The sequence below is a fragment of the Rhinolophus hipposideros genome (assembly GCF_964194185.1).
Source record: "Rhinolophus hipposideros genome assembly, chromosome: 20".
In the NCBI taxonomy this organism is placed as follows: Eukaryota; Metazoa; Chordata; class Mammalia; order Chiroptera; family Rhinolophidae; genus Rhinolophus; species Rhinolophus hipposideros.
Window position 1 is genome coordinate 42,201,988 of NC_138066.1, and position 21,403 is coordinate 42,223,390.

The 21,403-nt window shown below is 52.6% G+C and overlaps 1 protein-coding gene across 1 annotated transcript in view; it reads right to left on the bottom strand.

The window, feature by feature from the left end:
- Positions 1 to 169: 169 nt before the first annotated feature.
- Positions 170 to 21,403, bottom strand: part of CACNG4 (calcium voltage-gated channel auxiliary subunit gamma 4) — a 56,981-nt gene continuing 35,747 nt past the window's right edge. Inside the window, exons 2-4 of the mRNA XM_081027730.1 lie at positions 11,450 to 11,533; positions 5,901 to 6,041; positions 170 to 3,099 (exon numbers count right to left, since the gene is read on the bottom strand). Coding sequence (XP_080883856.1) covers positions 2,564 to 3,099; positions 5,901 to 6,041; positions 11,450 to 11,533 — 761 coding nt within the window. The 3' untranslated portion in view covers positions 170 to 2,563. The remainder of the gene's footprint in view (positions 3,100 to 5,900; positions 6,042 to 11,449; positions 11,534 to 21,403) is intronic.

The following is a 21,403-nucleotide window of genomic DNA, read 5'->3' on the forward strand; positions in this document are numbered from 1 at the left end:
TGGTACAGGGACCCAGATGAAAACCAGAGAAAACGGCCTTGAGCCACACAGAATCCACCTTCCTTCCCAATCCCAGTCCCGAGACTCGGGGACACTGTTTACCTTAAGTGCCTGAAGATTTGAGGGGCTCTCAACCCCCCTCCTTCCGCCCCCCACATCAAGAAGAGAACGTTTTAAAAATGTTTTTATTTAATTAAAAAAAAGACAGAACTAATCCAAAACCAGTCGTAGGTACAGGATTCACAGGTGCTTAATTGGCAAAACACACGGGCTGGTTGGAGAGGATGGTGGGATGGGAGGGTGGTGAGGAGGCGGGCACAGGCCACCACATATCCCCTGTGGGCGCAAGGTCTCAGACTGATAGTTGGCAGGGGGCCAGCTCCGTTCCCTTCTCCAAGCATGCCCTGGCTGAGATACCATGAGGAGCAGGGGACAGACCACAGACGAGGGTCCCTCCCAGAGCCTGGGGCGGCAGTGTGGAGAAAGGCTGTGAAGACCAGGGGGTCTGAGGTTGTTCTCCCTGCTCTGTCGCTTCTTTCTACTCTTTCTAGGAACTAGAGTGGGCTCTGCGTTCTCTGCCTGGGACTGGGCAAGAGGTAGGATTCATTGGAACACAGCTTTCTCCATGAGATGACAGAAACTTCCAGAGATGATAGAAACTCATGTGGAAGAAACAGCAAGGCTGCCTTGCTTTTGGAAATGACAGAAGAGTCTCTGGGCCTTGCTAGGTGATGGGTCCCCCAATTTCACCCCCTTCTTTCTAGCCTGGAAAGATGATGTCATGGCGTAGAGGGGGTGCGGGTGGCCTGGGATTAGGGCATGGGGACAAGGTTGGTCCACAGCAGGGGCAGGCCATGAGCCCTGGCTCTCCAGCATTCACTCTTGTACATGCTTGGACAAACCACCACACAAAGCCAACCTCAATGGGAGGGAAGGGTTCTGAGCAAGCACAAAGGGGCCGGGGACACCACGCCTCAGCTCACCAGCACACAAGGGCGTCCAATAGAGATGGGGCAGTGGAGATTTCCAATCTGGGGGGCAAAAGGAGGATGGCAATGACCATGGTCTGGATGTGAACTAGGAGCCGAGTCCGCTAGGTGAGCAGGTGGCTGAGGTAAGAATTTGCTCGTCACTTCTAAGTACACAGCTACTGGGATCACAGACAACTGCTCAAGGTTGAATGACCAAGTCTCAAAAAGTAAGAAAGGATGTGTCTTTAGAAAGCACGTGTTTTATATAAAAGAGGGTAAGCTCCATGTTCCAGAAAGTTTTTCTTCTGAACCCAGACATGCTTCCATGTTCTCTCCTGGCTTCGGGAAGTGGAAAAATGTTTGGAAAAAAATGTCAAACAGGGAACCTGCCTCCTCAGTTCCAAAGCGCTGAGACGTCCCTTTCATGAGGAGGAAGAAAAGCATAGCCTGGCCCTTCATCCAAACTTCCTCACTGAGCCCTTTCAGGTGGTGGCAGAATAAATTACAACAATAGGAGTTGGGGGAGGTGTTCTGCTACTTTTGAAAATGAGGAAATGAATGTAACTTGCTCTCCTGGCATTTATTTGCAATAAATCATGATTAATAACCACCTAGGAAATGGATGTTTGTTCTCTGATTTTTTTGGTCACTGTTGACCCTTGGGTCTCCCTTTCTTGCCCAGAAGTTCAGGCTTCGTTGCTAAACCCCCATGAGAGGGGGTATCTGCCCTCCACCTCCCCCAGAAGAGACAGAGTTGCTAGTCAGGCCAGTCGGGCAGGACACAGCAAGAGGCCACATGACCACCTTTCCTCTGACCCATGGAATCTTCCGGACTCTCAAGTACAGTTAGTGTGTTCTGCTCTTTCTTTGTGAGGCAGAAACTTCCATAAGCAGATAGGAAACCCAGCAACAGACTCCAGCCTTTACCTCATGCCCAGGCCAGTGAAGGCCCCCCCTCTGTGGATTCCTCCTCAGGGCCAGGGGAGCCAGCCCCAGGGCAGCACACAGGCCAAAGCACCAGTTGGCTGCAGGGCTTTCTCCTCAGGATTACTGTTATTTTGACAACAGGCCACTGCCAGAGAGGGAGACAGACAGACAGAAGGGAGGAAGGGGTAAGCTTCGGCTTTCACATTTCCAGCTCCCAGACATGGCAACTCCAGGTTGAAAAGCAGCTGACCAGTATCCTAAGGCCTCCATTTGCCTGGCGAATACCTTGGTGGCCATCGCCCAGGCAGGGGGGGAAGGCCCCGGAAACTCATTCTTCTGGCAAGATTTGTTTCCAACAGGAAATAATGGCTCGATTTTATTTACTCAGGTTGGTGAAGGCTGGGCAGCCTCAGGAGAGCGCTGGGCCTCCTGGGAGATTTTGGAACCCGGGGCATCAGAACAGCCTTTGGGGGGCTACCGTGAGCCTTCCGCTTCTGGTTCTAGTCTCCTGGCACGTCGCTCTGAGCCAGCCCGTGACACATCTGGAGACCCGGGAGGGTTGGGTTTGGCTTCAGTCCATTGTGGGTCCGTCTTAAGGGTTCAGTGCCCTCGTGTGGGATCCAAACAGCCGTTCTGAGGGAGAGGTCAGTGCCAGAAAGGGGTGCTCACACGGGGGTCGTCCGCCGGTTCAGCATGCTGACGTGCAAGCCTTCCTTCAGGTCCTGCTGGAAGAAGTCGTGCACCTGCAGGAAGCTGGCCTCCTGGTCGGGGCTGTAACTGGCGGCGGTGGTCACCTTGAGGGGCTCCCGGGACAGAGTGTACATGGACAGCTCGCCCATGGGGATGGCCCCGGCGATCTTCAGGCCCACTGGTGACACGTCCCTGGAGGGCGAGGCCTCGGTGGACCTCGAGCTGGACCGCGAGCGCCGGCGGTACCTGTAGGTGGGCATTCTGGCGTAGGGGGACGAGGAGGGAGCCCTAAGGAACTCCCGTTTGGTCTTAAATCGCAACTCTTTATTTTTCTCAATGTAAATGTTCACGGCCAGGACACCCACGGTCTCGGCCACAATGAATGACAGGGCTCCAAAGTAGAAAGACCAGCCGTAGTTGTAGTGGTTTTTTTTGTCTTCATCGCGCTTGTCGCTTGGGTCACCTGTGTTACTGGAAATGTAGACAATGATGCCTATGATGTTACTGAGACCTGAAAGGGAAGCGGGAGAGGGGGCAGGAGGGAGAGAGGCAGAGGTTAGTCCACAGCAGGACAGGGGGCAGGAGGGTGGAGGGCAGGCTGCTGGCCACTCCCCCGTTTTGATGGGCGTTGCTATCATCTGGTCGCTAACTTGTCTTCTAAGTAATTAATTTGGGATGGGTAGCAAAGTACAAAGTTCAGATGAGGTATACAAAACACAGGCTCTTAGCTACTCAATTTCTCTCCTGAAGGCGGCTGTTGTTATCCTCTCTTGTATAGTTTTCTTATATCCAGTCTCTCTCTCTCTCTCTCTCTGTGTCTCTCTCTGTCTCTCTCTCTCTCTCTCTCTCTCTCTCTCACACACACACACACACATCTGTTTCTTTCTTTGCACAATACTCTTTGGCTCCTTGCCTTTTCACTCAACAGTCCATCTGAAAGGCGGTCCATACCAGGCCCTGAAGAGCTGTCTCTGTCTTTCTAACTGCATGTGGCACCCACCACATGGACATCTAACCAGGCCTCTGCTGGGAACAATCAGGTGGCTTGCAGCCTTGGATACCCTTGTGTCCACACCATTCCACACATGAACGGGTACCCCTGTGGGAATTCCTTGAAGGGAAACTGCTGCTTTATCCGGTGTGTGCATTTAAAAACTTAAAAATAAGCTTCTAGTTGGGGATACTTCCAGATTTATTGACAAGCTGAGAAACAGCACAGAGAGCCCCTTTCTAACACCCTACCTGGTTTCCTCTATGAACAGGCACTGCCCAAGCACCCTTCATGGGGGCACAACCTGTCTCTGTAGTTTATAATTCGGATTATCCAATTTCTGGATCTTTGCCAGCCTGGGAGGTGACACATAGTCACCCGTGGTTGTGTTTATTTGGTTCTCTCTTATTATAAGTGAGGTTGAGCAGAGCCAAGCTGCCTGGGTTTTAATCCTGGTTCTACCACCTGAAATGTTGGGCAAATGACTCCCCTCCCTTTGCCTCAGTATCCTCATGTGCAAAATGAGAACCCCCGTGGTGCACCCTTCACAGGGTGGGTGTGAGGTTATGTGAGCAGTGGAACACAGGGAGTGGGCTCTAGGCCCTATTTTGTTGTATTGTCAATGCACTGCCATGTCCTTTGTCCATTTTCCTACTGCACTGATCCCAGTGTGGATAGGTTGCAATATTTCCTGCTAAGTGGATCAGAAATCCTGCCCGGAGCAAACCTGTTGTAGGTTTTGATCCTAAACACATGTTCTCCCTCCCAATACACACACACACACACACACACACACACACACACACACACACACATCCCGAATACACATTATATTTAATGCCCTGAAGGAAACAAAAGCATAAATGGTGTAGAGGAAAGAGCACAGGAACTGGAGCCGGAGCCCCCAGGGCTCTGCCAATGTGGCCACAAGATTTTGAGCTGGTCCTGTACTTGCTTTGACCCTCAGTGTAAACAGAAGTCATCTTCTAAGAGAAACCACGAGGAGAAGGCGAGAAGAGATGAGGATGACCTCTGGGCACCTACATGGGTTGGGGGCCACTCAAGGCCTTCCCTGTTCTCAGCAAAGGGGGCACGACCACCACTAGTGCTGGAATTCTCATTACCAACATCCAGCTATTACTGATCATTTTAGGATGTGCAGACCTGGAGCAGTGAGGGGACAGGGCTGGGCTGGAGCTCAGGCCAACCCCCAACACTGTTCCACCTTCCCAGTCCAGTGTAAGAAAAAAGACACTTTGAAAGCAAAAGCACTGTTAGGACAGTGCAAGGAGCTATGATAACAATTTAGGAAAGAATCGCTGAGCTTTGTAACATTTTTCACATTTATTTGCTGGAACGAGGCCATAGAAGTCAGGCAGCTCCTGTTTCTCCTGACAGGGACCCTGTTGCACCTTTATCTGAACTCCACAGGCATGGCCAGAGCCTTGGAGATGCCGCCAGCCAAGCTCTGCCCCGGCAGGCACCCTCGCTACAGGCTCCCAGAGACTCAGGGCCAGAAAACTGGGTTCTCGCTGAGCTACAGGCACTGGGCAGTGACTGACCAGCTGTGAGACCACTTCTGGCCTGGATTTCTTCCATGTTTGCAATGGCATGGCATGCTTTGCATTGTTTCCATTGAGGCTCAGAGGAGTGACAGTGGTAAGCCATTTTGGACCCGTTAAACGGGGTATGTTACTGTCACCATAGCTCTGTGGGTTTTCACTAGGTCACAGTGGGGTGGCTCTGAGGTGCTGCTGTCTGTCTCAGCCAGGAGAGTCGGGTAGTCAGGATGGGCAGGAGGGTCTGCCCTGCTCTCTCCCGAGCCCTCTCGCTCACCCTGCCCCAGGCACACGGGGCTTCTCTGCTCTTTCTGCACCCTTGCCTGCCCTGTACCCCAACCCTGTCTACCCCTGTTCAGCTCCTTCAGGTCTTGGCATCCATGAGTCCCTCTGGGTACCTCCCTGAACCCCGACTCAGCCAGGCATCCCTGTTCCCGGCTTGAGAGGCAACAGTGCTACCCCTTTGTGGAACTTTGCACACTTGGACTAACTATTTTCTATTGAGGTGAAGTCACCTAACATAAAATCAACCATTTAAAGTGCACAAGTCAGCGGCATTTAGGACATTCCCAATGTGCTGCATCCGCCTCTCTCCACTCGCAGAACATTTTTGTCCCCCTAGAAGGAGACCCCATACCTGGTAAGCAGTTGCTCCCACGCCCCGCGCAAGCCCGCTCACACCTGGATTTTGGAAGTCATTGCACGGCCTGCCTCCCCACCAGGACGGACGCTCTGTGCAGCGGGGGCAGAGCAGGGGCTCACCTGCGGCCACAAAGAGGATGCCGGCACTGAGGACGATGTTGTTCCTGCGGCTGTAGAACCTCCCGGCGCCGATGCAGAGCCCGCCGAGCAGAAGCAGGATGGTGCTGAGGATGGGGAAGACGCTAGAGGCGCGGACGATGCCTGGGCCGGGCAGGAGACAGAGCACTCAGGACGGTGAGACTGACCACCCTCCTGGGCGTGGCCATGGCACTGGCCAAGAGCCCCAACACTCAAGGCGTTGCCCCCCGACTTTGCATATTCCCCTCAGGCCCTGGAGACGGTGGTGGGTTGGCAGCTGGGGCGAGGTGGTCCAAGCCTGCTGGTTCTCCCCTGCCGGACGCCAAGTGGGCCGGGGCCACACTGGCCCACATCTCGCTTAGGCTCTCCCTGGGTGTGGGTCACACTTCTGCCACCCAGAAGGGACGAGGGCACCTCAGTGGCATCCGGGAGGCCACAGTAACAGCCATGAAAACACTGGACCACCTCTCATCCGGGTGACATCTCACAGCCCACTGCGCCTGTTCATAGACACCATTTCCACGAAGCTTCTGGACGGCTGGGAAGTGGCGTCTGTGGGAGGTAGCTCCAAGGGGTGGCTGAGGACCCAGGCTTTGGCACGGGCTGGGTCTGGGGGCAGGCGCTGCTCTGTGACATGCTGGCTTGTAGCCTTAGCCAAGTCACTTTACCTCTCTAAAACGGAGTTTCCCCATTTGTGGAATGCAGTTCATGACCGTACCTACGTCCTATGGTTGGTTTTGTACATAAAGGGCCTAGCACAGGGCCTGGCCATAGCACACACTTTCCTAAGTGACAGCCATTATCTCCACCATCATCATCACCTCAGGACCTCCTGAGGTCACAGAGGAGGAGGTGGCTAGACAGAGTGTGGCATGCATGGACCATGGTGACCAACAGAGCTAGATTTGCACCCTTGCTTTGCCACTGACGTGCAGGTGACCAGGACAGCTCACTTCTGACCACTCAGTTCCCTCTTTTATAAGCTGAGGAGAATAGTAACACCTACCTGGTGGGGGTTGAATCGTGGACCCCAAAAGACATGTCCAAGTCCAAGTCCATAGGTGCTCACACCTACGCATGTGAATTTATTTGGAAAAATGGTCTTTGCAGATGAGATGATGCTAAAAACTCTCAAGATAATGCGTCCTAGATTAGGGGTCACCCTAAACCCAATGACAAGTGCCCTTCTAAGAAGAGGAGGCACAGGTGGGAGAAAAGATACACAGAGGAGAAGATGGAGGCAGAAAAAGGAGGGACGCAGACCCACATCAAGGAGGCCTGGGCGACAACAGAAGCTGGAAGAGGCGGGAAGGAGTCTCCCCTGGAGGCCGTGGAGGGAGCACACCCTGCCAACACCTCGCTGAAGATTTCTAGCTTCCACACTGTGAGAGGGTAAATGCCTGCTGTGTGAAGCCACCAGGTTGTGGTAACTTATTATGGTGGCCTAGGAAAAGACGACACTGCGCACGAGGGTTGTTGTGAGAAGTTGATGGAATCAGGTTCATAAAGCACTTAGTGGGGGCTTACACATGTGGGTCCCCTTTCCTTAGCATCTGCCTGGGAGGAAGGGCAGGGAGATGTGAAGAGGAGCTCTGAGCTCAGCCTTCCTGATGTGCCTGCAGGTCTCTCAGCCCAGTGGAAATCTTACTAGGTGGATCCTTGGTGGCCCCGGCAGGGGACAGTGAGTTGGGGAGCGCTGGCAGGCGCCAACCTCCTGAGCCAGCTGAGTTGGTTTGTGGCCTTTCAGCCTCTGAAGACAGCGTTTGTCTCCTGTTCTCTAAGCCCACCAGTGTGTGCCGTGCTTCACAGAGACGGGTTTGTTCGGGGCGTTAAATGAAGCCCTTCTCCGCACGACCTCCTCCTCCTCCCTCTGGCTTCTTGAAGCCGCAGGCTCTGGGGGGAGGTTTCCTGTGGGCTTCTGAAACGTGCCTCTGAGTTGTGCAGGCCAGAAAAGCCAGGATCAGGGTCCCCTGGATGCCCGCATTCTGCGGGTGGTTCAGAGGGGCAGAGAGAAGGGTGCCCGGTGCCTCTAAGTTTGCTGAGGGCAGGCCTGCCTCAGAGCCATCCATTCTGCCCAGGTTAGTCATGTGAGTACCTGTTCTTTGCCATATGGGCTCTCTCTGGAGCTCTGAATGTGCAGATGTCAGCTGGGGTCACTGTGCACAGAGGTGCAGGTTGGGTTTGCACAGAGCTGAGGGACGAGTGGGGCCGATGTCCAGCCCATGTCCCGTGGCCAGAGCAAGCCCTGGCACACCTCCTTCTAACTCACCCTCAAGCAGACTCAGCAGCCCTGACTCCAGTACTCTGCAGCTTAACACAGAAAGCATCCAGCTAACTGGAAATTCGAAAACCTGGAAAAGGGACGCCAGGCCCAGGGTAAGATGCTCAGGAGCTGGTGGGGCCCTTCGGGCCAGTGGAAGAGAAACAGCAGGCAGAGTGTGGGGTGGGGACCCCTCAAACCCCACACCCGCTTGTGAATCTGCAAATCAGCAGTGGTGTCGCCAGAGCCCGGAGGCCATCAAGAAGCCCTGTGAAAGTGACCTCACTCAGTGCAAACCCAGTTTCTCTGAAAGGTTTCAGAATGCACGGCTTGAGGGTGGACTTTGTTCTTGAGTTGTCACAGACAGGATATGAGGAGCACAGACCTGCTGGGGCCGGTGTCCCACTCCCAGACAGCTGAGCTGCTACTCTAACCAGTTCTCCCACAGGCAGCCCACTGCGAACCCTCTGTGACCTCCAACACACCGGTCTCCACTAGAATGTCAGCATCAGCAGGGCGGAGCTCTGTTTTGTTTACTGTTGTATCCCACATGCCTAAAACAGTGCCTGGCACATAGTAGGCCCACAATAACTTTCTGTTAAATGAGTGAATAATTCCCATGAACCCTTGTCCCCTGCAAACGTAAGTCCCCAGAGCGCTCTCTCTCTCCTGTGCTTCTACATATTTTGGGGATCCACAGTCTGGACATAGCCCAGAGGACTGAATACTGGGAACCCTGGCATCCTGGGAAACACAGGCTGGATGGCTGCGGTGACCGAGACCTTGGCCTGTCTCGGAATGTCGCCTACTCCCTTTTGCCCCAAGCTCACAGGACCTGTACCCTGGAGCTCAGTTTTAGGGTGAGTTCTCCCCATTTCTGCAGCCCCTGAGTGGAAAACAAGGGAAAAAACCCCTCCTGGTCAGAGAGAGTCGTCTCTGCCCTCCACCCCAATTCCACCAGCGGCCAGAGATCACAGGCCTTGAAGCTGTCACCTCTTCTCCTCCTGGGGAGTTTCCCGGCTTGTTAATGATCCTGCTGGTTTCCCCATAGTGTACCTTTGAGGAGAACATTTCCTTCTCAAATGAGCTTTCATCGCTGTTGTGTTGTCACCGTCCTTTTATTTGGGAAAAATCATTGCTGGGTCCTCCAGGCCATCCCACCCTCCCCAGTGCAGCACTGGTGGGGTCCGAGGAAAGCAGCAGTCTGAGGCTGGATGGCAAGTGAGCGGCGCGTGCTTGGTCTGCCCCCCACACCCTCGTTCCACCTCTTTCCACCCTGCTCTGGACCCAGGAGGCTGATGCCATTGACGGATGAGCGATTGGGCTCCCCTGACTCTGGCTTTAGGAGGTGAGTGCAGGGGAGACAGTTCTTCCCCTGGCTTCCTTCCTGCAGACTGTACCTCAGGTGGCTGCAATCCTTCACAAAGGCCACGGCTCCTGCCAGCCAGCTCTGTCCTTATGGCTGCTGTCCTCCAGGTTGCCATGGCTGCCTCCCTCAGCTGTCCAGGCCCAGGAGCCCAGGGGTGTATGGCCTCCTTCTATCGCTCAGCCCGGTGTGCTCAGTGTTCCCTGCAAGTTTCCCTTACCCTTCACTGTTGTCAATAGTCCTGCACTAACATCCTTCATTCCCCCGTCTGAGCACGCCATCTGCTTCCTGCCGGGATCTCAGGAAGCCACATCCTCTGCCCTCTGGGCTGATAGGTCATGAGGCCAGCCCAGAAAGAGATCCTAGAGCTCTGGAGACCACGGGGAGGACAGGGGCAGACGAGTGAAGAGGAAGAACCAGAACCAATGTCCATAGCTTCAGGCAAGTTCAAGTGGGAAATGCAGATGGCACGGCTTGTTTCTCCAGCGCCTCCTTCCTTAGAGTCCCCGGTGGTCAGTGGGGCAAATCTGCCCACAGAGCCTTCAGAACCACCTGACTGCCCTGCGTGGGGCAGACAAGGGCAGGTTCTGAGTCAGCGTGGAGTTTGAGTTGAGTCATCCCAGCTGGGCTCAGCCCCAGGGGCCACTGTGGATGGCTGTGCAGGTCACACACTGTACAACTCGAAGGGTGTCATGTAACCACCGTCTACGCGAGGGGCATCCCCCAAGTTGTGCAGTGTGCAACCTGCACAACTATTTGTGGCGGTCGACGGACTATCACTTGCTCAGTTCAGTGTTGGCTGCCAGAAAGCAGAAAGAGAGTTCAGGCAGGAGGAAGAGGAGCAGGGGAGAGGGGAGGGAGGGGAGGCAGATCTGACCAAATTATTTCAGGTTCTGCACTTCGCCAGAGCAGCCTGACACTGCCAAGGGCTCCACGGGAACCACACGCTGTTCTGTTTCACTAGATGACTCAGAACCAAAATCCTTTCTCTTAGGAAAAAACGACCCATAAGCAGGTGCAGAGTGAATTGCGTGCGCTCCCTCGCAGGACACTGGTATTGATTCTCCATAAATGAAGCCAGGCCAGAGCCCCTGGGGTGCTGCTGTGAGTGGCGCAGCGTGAAAGGGAACATAACTTCGAAGTGGTGCTGCTTTTTCCGTTTCCAGGCTCCTTCGTCCCAGGTAGGTATTCACAAGCCCTGGGATGAGAGCTGCACTGAGGGCGTGGGGGTGGGTTTGTCCTTCGGGTTCAGAATGTGCTGAGATTTCCGGGCTCTGTTCTGGGGTGCAGGCAGGGCAGGGGCAGACCTGGTGGCTCCCCCAGTTGGTGCAGAAAACACTTGAGGCCCACCTATCAGAGGCTGCTCCTGCCACCTTCCTCGCCTTCTCCCACAGGCTGCCTGGCACCCTAGCATGCTGTCTTACTGTGCGACGTAACCTGGTTTGTTGAGAGTAGAATGCTGGGGGTGTGTGGGGAGCGGTGGGCAGGCCCTGTGCTAGCAGGGCAGTGTGCTTGGGGTTTCACAGTCCCCTGGGGGTGCTCAGCCTGGACAAGCCCATGTCTTTAACCTCCTGGCCCCAGGCCCACCTGCAGCAACAGCTCCTCCAAAGCTAACCACGCCCAGCACCCCTGGGGAGTGGGACACCACACCCTTATTGGCTCTCCCCAGGCCTCATTCTCCCCAGGCAGGTGCCTGTCAGCCAAGTAACTACACTGCGATGCCCAGCAGGTCACGGCAGCATTGAACGAAACTCCAGGGTCTGAACTAACAATTCTGAATCCGAAAGGGAGTGACATGGGCATGCAGAGAAAGGTACGCCCTCCACCCAGTCTTTCTGCCAGCTGCTCACCCGCCACCTGCTTCCCCTCCACATACAAAGGAAGTGAGAGACTCTTGACACTCACGAAGGAGATACTCTGAGCTGTCGTGGTCGTAATCATTGTCCTCGGGGAAATGATTGATCCGGAAACAGTGCCCTTTATAGATCCCTGGAGGGAACAAGAGGAAAAGAACATTGTAATTGTTTCATGGGTTCCCCTGTCCATTCATTCCAGAGCTGGTTACTGCATGTGTGCCAGGCTCTGTGCAGGTCCAGAGCACGTAGAGAAAAGAAAGGCTCAGGCATCCCCAGTCTCGTGGGGGACGGGCACACACACACACACAGACACACACACGGAATGACTGGCCAGTGAGAAAGTGCCCCAAAGGTAACTATGGCATTTATGGTCCCGTCTGATTTTTCACCTGCGAGAGTGAAAGGACACACCATCGATAACTATTCAGGGACAAGGGGCCTCAGGCAAGAACTGCCCTGGGCAAGCAGGATGTGCAGTCCCCCTACCCAAGGGGACTGCAGAGCCATGTCTTAAAAAACGACAAAGAATTTGCCACCGGGAATTGGGTGGAGGGGGTCTTCTAGGCAGAGGAGGAGACCATAAAAGACAGGGTTAGGGTCAGAGCTTGGTGGATTTGGGGAGTGGCAGGAAGTTCAGTGAGGCTGGAATTGTGAAGGGCCTGTGTGTGTGTGGGGGGGCTGGGTCTGAAAAGGGGCTGGAGGCAGTATCAGGGCAGCCATGGGTCAGGGAAGGCAGGATGAAATCTCCCACGGTGTCTGTCTGTGTCTTTCCCTCTCTCTCTCACAGTTATGGCGAATCCCTTCTAAAGTATATACCGAATATGTACAATACTGACAGCCTGATTCCAATCCCCTCACTCAGCATGATGGAAGGACGAGAACATGGAGCAAAAGAAATTTCCAGAAAGGCCGAGGCATCTCCTGCCTGGTTTCCCTTCCGCACTCTGAGAAGTAGCCTTCACAGGGTGGGAGGCACGACACCTTGGGCAGGTTAGTAACTGCAGGTAGAGAGGCCAGTCCTCCCTTCCAGAATCTTCCATCCAACTCTCCCGGCCCCTGCTCCCCTGCAGTCTGGGAATGCCCAGCACAGAACTGGACACAGGTGGGGGGGGGCACACAGGGGGTCAGGTCCTGCCCTGCCAGCCAACCTCCGCATACCAGGGCAGCATCCCTGCTCTTGCAGGCTGCGCTCAGGATATCGTTCCTCTTGATCACAAACACTCATGGTTCTCCACCAACTTAACTACCCACAGTAGAGTACGGACCTGCAGAGCAGAGGGTGGGTGATTTCTGGGTCCAATAGCAGTGAACCTCCCCCTCCCCCCACTGCCCGAGCCATCAGCATGGGCTAAAAACCAGCTAAGCACCTATTAGGGATTATCTTGTGCGAGTCTCCTAGATCCTTAGCAGATAAGGCCTGTGGTTATCTCCACTCTACTGAGGAGGATGGGTAAACTAAGTTGTTCATGTTTGACCCGGCAGGAACACCACATATCACACCTGTGTTTTCTAGCTATTTCTAATAATGCTGTTATAAACATTCATGTACAGGTTTTTGGGTGAACCTGAGTTTTCATTTTCTGGGATAAATGCCCAGGAGTGTAATTGTTGGGTCATATGGTACTTGCATGTTTACTTTTATAAGGGACTGACAGTCTGGTTTTGAGGATGGCTATATCCCTATTTTTAAAACGGAATTATACAATACTCTTTTCTCTGTTACCTGCTTTTTTCACTTACCACTATGTACAAACATCTCTCCAGGTCAATACCTGCAGCTCTAACTTTAAAAAAACAAACAAACAAACCTGTTTATTTGTAATCAAAATACATTAAGTTGATACTTATCCAATTGTTGCTGAAAATCCTAGAAGGAAATAAACAGCGTAGGGATAAGGAGGATAAAATCTGCCCCAACGCTGATAATGTTAAAAGAAAAATATGCTTTGGCAGAAATGAGGAAACCATATATTTATATGTTCAGTCTGAAAGTAAAACTCAGGTTTTGAAACATTACTAGCTTGCATATAGACACATTTATTCCAAATGCTTCTCCACTACATTTTGCTAACCTCCACTCCACATTGAGGGTGTTATTTCATATTTGACAGAAACTGTAAATAGAAATCACTACGTAACACATTCCTTTTAGCGGCTGCTTAGCCATCCATAGTTACAGTTTACCAATTCAACTATTCCATAAACATAAACATCCCCCTCCTTCTTGGGACTGTCTATATACACATGGATGGGACCTCAAGGAATTATGCTCTAAAGCACACTGAATGCATGCACTCTGCAGTCACTCTGCCACTCACTGACTCCTTTCTTTTCCTTTCTTCTCCCCCTTTCTCCTTCTGCACCGAGCTCTTCTGCCCAGACTAAAAGAATGGATGCTGCTGGAGATTGAATTGTGTCTACCCTAAGGGATATGTTGGAGTCCTAACCCCTGGTACCTGAGAATGTGACTTTATTTGGAAATAGGGTCTCAAAGATGTAATCAAGTTAAGATGAAGACACACCGAACTAGGGTCCAATGACTGAGTCCTTATAAGAAGAAGGAAATGTGGACAGACACACACAGAAAAGGCCATGTGAAGACAGGAGCAGAGAGTGGAATGATGTGTCTACCAGCCGAGGGTACCCAGGAGAGCTGGCAGACGCCAAGAGCTAGGAAGACGCAAGGAAGGATTCTACCCGGAGTCTCAGAGAGAGCTTGGCCCTGTGGCCACCTTGACTTTAGACTTCTGGCCTCCAGCCCTGGGAGACAATCAACTGCTGTTGTTCTAAACGACCCGGTTTGTGATCGATTGTTATGGCAGCCCTAGGAAGCTAACACAGGAGTGTTGCTGTGTGAGAGAAAATGCAACCTGCCTCATCGTTGGGACCCAGCCTTGCAGCAAGGTGAAAGGGCCCCCAGGCACAAGTATGATAGGCCTTCCTGCTTCTCTGTCAGCTCATGGACGATGTCCCAGAAGCCATGTTTACTGGGCATCTGCAAAAGTACCTTCTTGTTGAATGTTGTACAAGAAAACTCATGCAATCTCTCAGGCTTAGTCTTCCAAAGCAACTTTGTCAGTCGTCTGGTGCAGGTTCCCCCCACCAGGGGCCCGAATCTTCCAGCCAGTACCTATTTGGGGACTGCTAGCAACGGGGACCTCACCACCTCCCAAAGCATTCCATTTTCAAACAGCATTAAGTTCCTGAGAGGACACCTGCCTCCACAAAACTTCATCCATTGGTGGTATTTATTATCCCCGGGAATAAAACATTCCTTTGACCATGTGTCAACCCTTCATGGTTGAGAGAAATTGTGTCTAATAGGATAGACGCACAGGTACTTGTCCAGTTGCCCAGGATTTGCAGGTAAGGACAGAGGTGGCTTACAAGCTGCCAAGGGTTGGGACCAGGCGCCTTCCCTAGACAGAACTCATTAACAGACTGGGACACTGACCCTATTCCCATCAACCTTACTCTCATCCCCAGTCTGAAGAGGTAGGGGCTGTGGAGGAGAAGGCACAAGGCATCTTTGGCACATGGAGAGTGAAAGAGATTGCTCCCTGCTCCTAGAGTCCACAGTTATTTGAGAATTTCCCCTAAGTGAATGTCAAACATCTTCAGTTCCTACTCTGGGTATAGGACGTAGGACTGATGGTTCCAAGACCCTTCTCTAGCTTAGTTCCCAACTCTCGCATCTATACAACTTGGGAATTGGGTCAGAGGGAGCCCCTTGTGCCCTAAGATTCTAGGACTATTTTGTCGATAAAAGGTATAGGAGCGTGTGCATGTGTTAACATAGCCATTCATCTACATACATCATGAAACACTTTTGTTAAAGGTATTCCTATAGACATAGGAAACATCTGGAAATAGCCTAAAATGTGTGCAGTGTTTTATTTCTGGGTGCTGGGGTTATGAGAGAATTACAATTTTATTCTTTACATTTTCCCCCCTGTATTTTCTGAATTTTCTATGATGTCTGAAAGTGAACCAATAAGGCTTATTAAAAGAAAAGAAACAGAATCTTTGATTCTAAGTGAAAATGGGGTGTGCATCTGAAATGACCGCAGATCCACTTGGATATGGAAGCAGGTGAGAGGATGTGAATTGTGCTGGAAGACGTGTGGGCGGCATCTTAGCCTCTTGTGGGTGAAGGTCCTGCCCTGGGGTCATGCCATTATCTACAGCTAGGATGACCAACCCGCAGGACTCAGCCTACGGGACATAGGACTTAAACACTAAAGCCAGGAGAGCCCCAGACAAACCAGGATGAGCTGGTCACCCTATGAGTTCTTTCATGGGCGCTAACATCTGACACAAGTCTCCATAATGGGCCACCTCAGAGGTCTGTCGTAATGAAGGGGACCCTGGAGAAAAGAACGTGAGAAGGCGACTTAATGATAACAGTGCTCATCCGTGTAATCCTTACTGCGGGCGAAGCATTTTCATCAGCACCAGTTCACCTGACATTCCCCAATACTACTTACTAACAGCAACAACGGACACCCGTTGTGAGTGTTAGGACACCCTTTGCCCCACCTCTTACTTCTCTGCCACCTGTGACTCCAGCCATTCATTGATGCAGCAACCAGCTCCATGCACGTGTCACCTGCAAATGCCTCAATTCAGTGGCACCAATTATTTCTTGCTGTTTGCCACGGCATCAGGCAGGTTGCCCAGGGGAACTGCATTGTATGTGCACGTGGGGAACTGGAAGCTCAAGGGATTAGGACCCCACCCCCACCGACCTCAGGGTAATCTCTGGGCAAGAGGATGGGAACTGGTGGATAAATGTTCTGGTTTCCACCCTTAGGTCCATTCTACCTGCTTGGGGAGGGGAAGGGGGGTGGCGAGTCCCAGCAGGACAGAGCCAAGGGATGGTCAACTCAAGGATACCCCTGCTCAAGGATACCACTGGCTCTCCCTCTGTCTTGGTTTCACTCTCCCCAGCCCTCCCCCATGCCCTCCCCCTAGGATGGACACCCAAGATACACCACCTCTGAGCAAGCCCTGGCTCAGGCTAAGATGAAAGCTACTAAGCATGTTCGATGCATTAGTCCATTTCGTCTTCGTAGTAATGCTCCTTTACAGATGGAGGAAAGAGACGTAGAGATGGTGGAAGACCTGCTTTCACAAGCCCCACTGCAGAGGCCCAGCTCTGAAGGATTAGGCCTTCTCCCTTCCGCTGTAAAGCCTTCATTGCCCCATTTTAAAGAAGAGGCTCAGGGGATGCCTGGTGTGCCTGTGGCAGAGGCGGCCCCTGGAATCCAGCTTCTTGACGTCTCATCAAGTGTTCTTCCGGCCCTACCCCGACGCTGCAATGCCAAGTGTCCTGCGGGGTCTCAGCTCCCGCTCCCCACACAAGAACACAGGACATGGTGAGGCCAAAAAGGAACAACAATGGAGCCATAGATAGGGGAGTCACACCACTATATTCTCGCTAGTGGCTGGGTTGGACACACAGGAAACAGGAGCCACACGATCTGCAATCGGCCGTCTGCTTCTCTGCCACCCAACCAACCCCGCCTAGCATAGCCACGGCAGTGGCTAATGGCTAACCGGTAACAGCTGATGGCCACCCAGCCACAGCGGATGGCCACCTGATTACAGCTGATGGCCATCTACTACTCGAGCCAGCACCTTCCCACATGAGGCTGAGAGCCTGGAAACTGCTGTCCTTACACCAAGAATCCTTTCTGAATGCAAGAAGGGGTTCTAATGCAGTGTAGGCCACTGGTCTTCCTCCCCTCCAAGATAGACCAGGAAGTGAAACCAGAGAGCAACCGAGAGCATTGGCTTCAAGGGAACAGTTTCCAGATAGCGAAGCAGGAGGCAGCAGCATCTCCAGGCCTTGGAAAAGGCAGCTCTGGATGTGCGGGGCTGCTGGAGGCAGGGGGAAGGAGGCCTGGCGTGGCAAGGCCCCTTTCAGCTCAAGGACAGGATGAACATGAATACACAGCAAAAGGGCTCTGTAGAAGAGGGTGCTGAGTGGGGCTTTTCTGCACCATCAATTCCTCAACAGTACCTGTACTGAGCACATACTGCTGTGCCCAGTATGTTCCAGGCGCTGGAGCTACAGATCTGAGTTAGGCATTGTCCTAAGCTCCCATGCCGGGGGGACCTGACAACACGAGAAGATAAACCAAATGACTAGCGGTATCATTTCAGGTGGGAACATGGGCTGGCCGGCAGAGGAACGGGTCTGAGGCGTTTTAGATCATGAACGCCTGTCTTGAACTTGTGGCTGAGCTCAAAGCTAAGGTCAGCGGCTCAGATACGTGATTTCAGAACATCTCTGTCATCCCCGCCCTGCGGGGGCAACACAAGGAGCGGGAAGGGCCAGACGAGGCCCAGCTGCGGAGGGAGGCTGCCCAGACCGGAGGAGGGGAGCGTGAGAACCACGTGGGGGCCAAACATTCCACCAGCTTCATTTGAATCATTTTATGTGTTGGAAAATAATCAAACAACATTTCGTTTTCTAAATAACTATCAATTTGAACTTTATAATAATTTGAAGTGGCCGTCTCCTACTGTGAATTGAGTCATCAGATGCTGGCCACTGCCGGGGTCCAAGGGCCAAATGGCCCAAGTCCTTGTCCCAGAGTGGGGCATGTGGGAGGAGCTCTCCATGCTGGTGCCAATCACCTGCTAGGACGGCTTCTCTTCTAGTGTTTTCCCAGAGTTGTTTATCTGTGAGCCTGGCCTCCTACCCTAACCCACTCCTACCCTAACCCTAACGCTAGGAAGGGCAGAAACAGCCTAGGAGGAGGGCTGTATGTTTCCAGAGAGGACCCAGGACTTCATGGAGAAGGTGGAGAATTGAGGGGTGGCAGGGTTTTGGCCAGGCTGATGGGCGGGGATGTGGGGGAAAGAGTGTTATCCGCACAATGAGAATAACAGCAAGGATTTATTGAGCATTACGTGCCAGGCACCATTTCAAAGCACTTGGCATTTATTCACTCACTTCATCTTCATACTAACCCTATGAACTAGATAGGATTACTAACATTTGCTACCAGGTGCTCTAGGCAGGATTCGAACCCAGGCTGCCCGGCTTCAGACTATATGCCCTGACCTCCCACACTCTGGAGGCAGAAGGACACAGTGTGCTCTAGAGCTCCAACAAGTTCTGATTGGCTGGAGCATGATGGGGAAGTGTGGGTGCCCAACACTCTCCTTTGGTCGGAAAACTAGTTTTCTCAGACTCTTGGGCTAAGGGCATTTATTGGCCGATGTTTGAGGTGGGACAACCTTTCACTGGAGGTGGAGATGCTCAAGTAGATGGATGGCAATCCAGGGCCCCGCACTTGTCAGGACAGTGAATAGCTGGGGTGGGGTTGGGGGACTGGGCATGAGAACAGAGCTTGGCTGTGGCAGAAGGTCAGGAGTTTTGAAAGGTGCCGGTGTGTATGGAGGGGGTGCTATGACTGGCTGTGGAAGCACAGGACACGTGGGGGCCGAGGCGTGCGGAGAGGCCAGCCTTGTGCTCTGGAACTCAGATGGCCTGGCGTGGGCATAGAGGCAGAAGAGGCTGGGCTGGCCTGGGGATCTCACATGGTAGGCTGAGATGGGACTTTACAGTACAGTCTCCAGGGCGGTGAGTTGGGGCTGGAAGTCCCTGGGCGGGCAGCAGCCACTCCTGAAGGGAGCTGCATGGGGTGAGGGAAGCCAGGAGGTGTGAAAAGAAGAAAGGCAGCACAGGACAAGGGCAAGCAGTGTGCTTGCTTTGGGGAGACCCCAATTCTTGTCCTTAGATGTGTCTATAGATGAGGGACCGGAGGCCAGGATGGAAGTGACTTGGCGGAGACCATTTCAGTGCAGAGAGGCAGAGTGCATTCGTTGCGAGGGCTGCTGTAACAAAGTACCACGAACTGGCTGGCTTAGGTAACAGAAATGCCTTGCCTCACAGTCTGGAGGCCAGAAGCCCAAGATCAAGGTGTGACAGAACTACTTCCTTCCGAGGGCTCTGAGGGAGAATCTGTTCCACGCCTCTCCCCAGCTTCTGGCCCTCCTTGGTTTAGAGAAGCATCATCTTGATCTCCGCCTTCATCTTCACTTCGCGTTCTCCCTGTGTGTGTCCACTTGCGAATTTCCCCCTTTCATAAGGACACCAGTCATCCCGGATTAGGGTCCACTCTAACGACCTCATTTTAGCTTGATTAACTCTGTAAAGACCGATATTCCAAATAAGGTCACAGCCTGAGGCATGGGGATTAAGACTTCAAAATAAGAATTGGAGGGGATACAATCCAGCCAAACACAGGGTTAGGAGCACATGCTCGGTCAAGTGTCCAGGTCAGTGTGCCAAGCCGCATTGACAAACCCAGGCTCCATGCTTCTCCCACCCATTGAGCTCCTTGCCCTACCCTACCCCCTGCTCTCCATAATTCCCCACCCCCATAATTCTTCCACTTTCATGCCTATCTCCAAAGAATCCTCCTAATAGCTGTGATTTTCCCAATTGGCACCCTCTGGTGTCCTCCTACAGCTGGCCCCTCTCCAGCTGCTTCAAGGCAGGCTGTTGGGTAAAGAAACTCCAGGCTTGGAGAGGCAGCGTGGGCTGAGCTGGGCTTTCCTGGGGGAGCCCTAGCTTCTGGCTTGTTAGTGACTCTCTGTGAGACCCTGTTAAGCCACTATGACCTTCAGTTCCTTCACCCAATTTACATTTATTGGGCACCTGCTATATGCTAAATGCTGGGGACTCTGATGCAGCAGAGTATCTGCTCAATAAAAACTCATGTCCCCTTCTTACTGGGCACGTGGCTGCACTGTATTTCTCAGCTTCCGTCGTAGTTAGAAGGTGGCCATGTGGCCGAGCTGTCGAATGGTGTGTGAGCAGAGTGATGTGCGCCCTTCTTGGATACTTCTCAAAGTGGGTGTGCCCCCTCCAACTCCACTGCCTCCCCACCAGCCTCAAGGAATGGGGGAGCCACAAGACAGAAAGGGCCTGGGTCCCTGGGTCCCACTGTGGAGGAAAGCCACCACTCAGGGGATTATCCACTTTGGGCTGTTACGTAAGCAATAAATCCACTTCTATTATGTTTAAGATTATACATTTTGGTGCATTTCTGTTACAGTAATAATAATAATAATAATAATAATAATAATAATAATAATAGTAAAGAACAAGACAGATGTGGTCTCTGCCATTCTGGAGCTTTCCGGTTACAGAGCCACTCAATTATGACTGAGGAAAGAAGTCTGAGGAGGGGCCAGCGCTTCAGGGCGCATGTCACTGAGGAACCTGGCCTAGACTACAGGGCAGAGGTCAGGAGAGCTTCTCATCACCTGGAAAATGGGGGAAATACTGTTCTGCTCTTTCAGAGCTGAAGTGAGGCCCAAGGGTATCCATGTTGGTCAAAGCATTGGAGAAAGATAAGTCCTGATAATGTTGTGAGGGTGAGAATACAGTTTTTAACTCCTCATTTCTTAGAGATGCCTCAGACTCAGCTGTTTTCCGACTGGGGTTTGGGGAGGAGCTCTCCGTGTCCTCCCCATGGCCAAGGGCTTGGGACTCAGAGCCTGAGCAGTGTCTCTGGGCAACAATGACGCTCACACCAGTGCCAGACAAGTCCCACACGCGCTCTTTTCTTCTTTCGATAGCATAGAGTCATTGAGCTGCCTAGTCATCCCTGGGGGGTTGGTTTGGGTTTTGGTATAGACATGGATCATCCCTCCAGCCCTTTGCCCATTCTTCCTTTTAATTCAGCGTTCGTTTGTTCATTCCAGACCCTGTGGGAATCCAAAGACACGGGTCCTGCTGGCAAGAATTTAGAGCGTAGTTGGGGAGGTGGGTGTACACATCACCTTAGAACAGGACAGCCAGTGGCATGTGCTACAAGGGACGTGGCAGGTTCATGGAGTTTCAAAGAATTAGGGATACGTGCTGGTTGGGTCATCTGGGACAACTCCTGGAAGGAGCTAGAGCTCACGAAGAGCTGAGGAGTAAGTAGTACAGTGGTACCTCGGTTTTCGAACATAATCCATGAGTTCTGAAACGTTC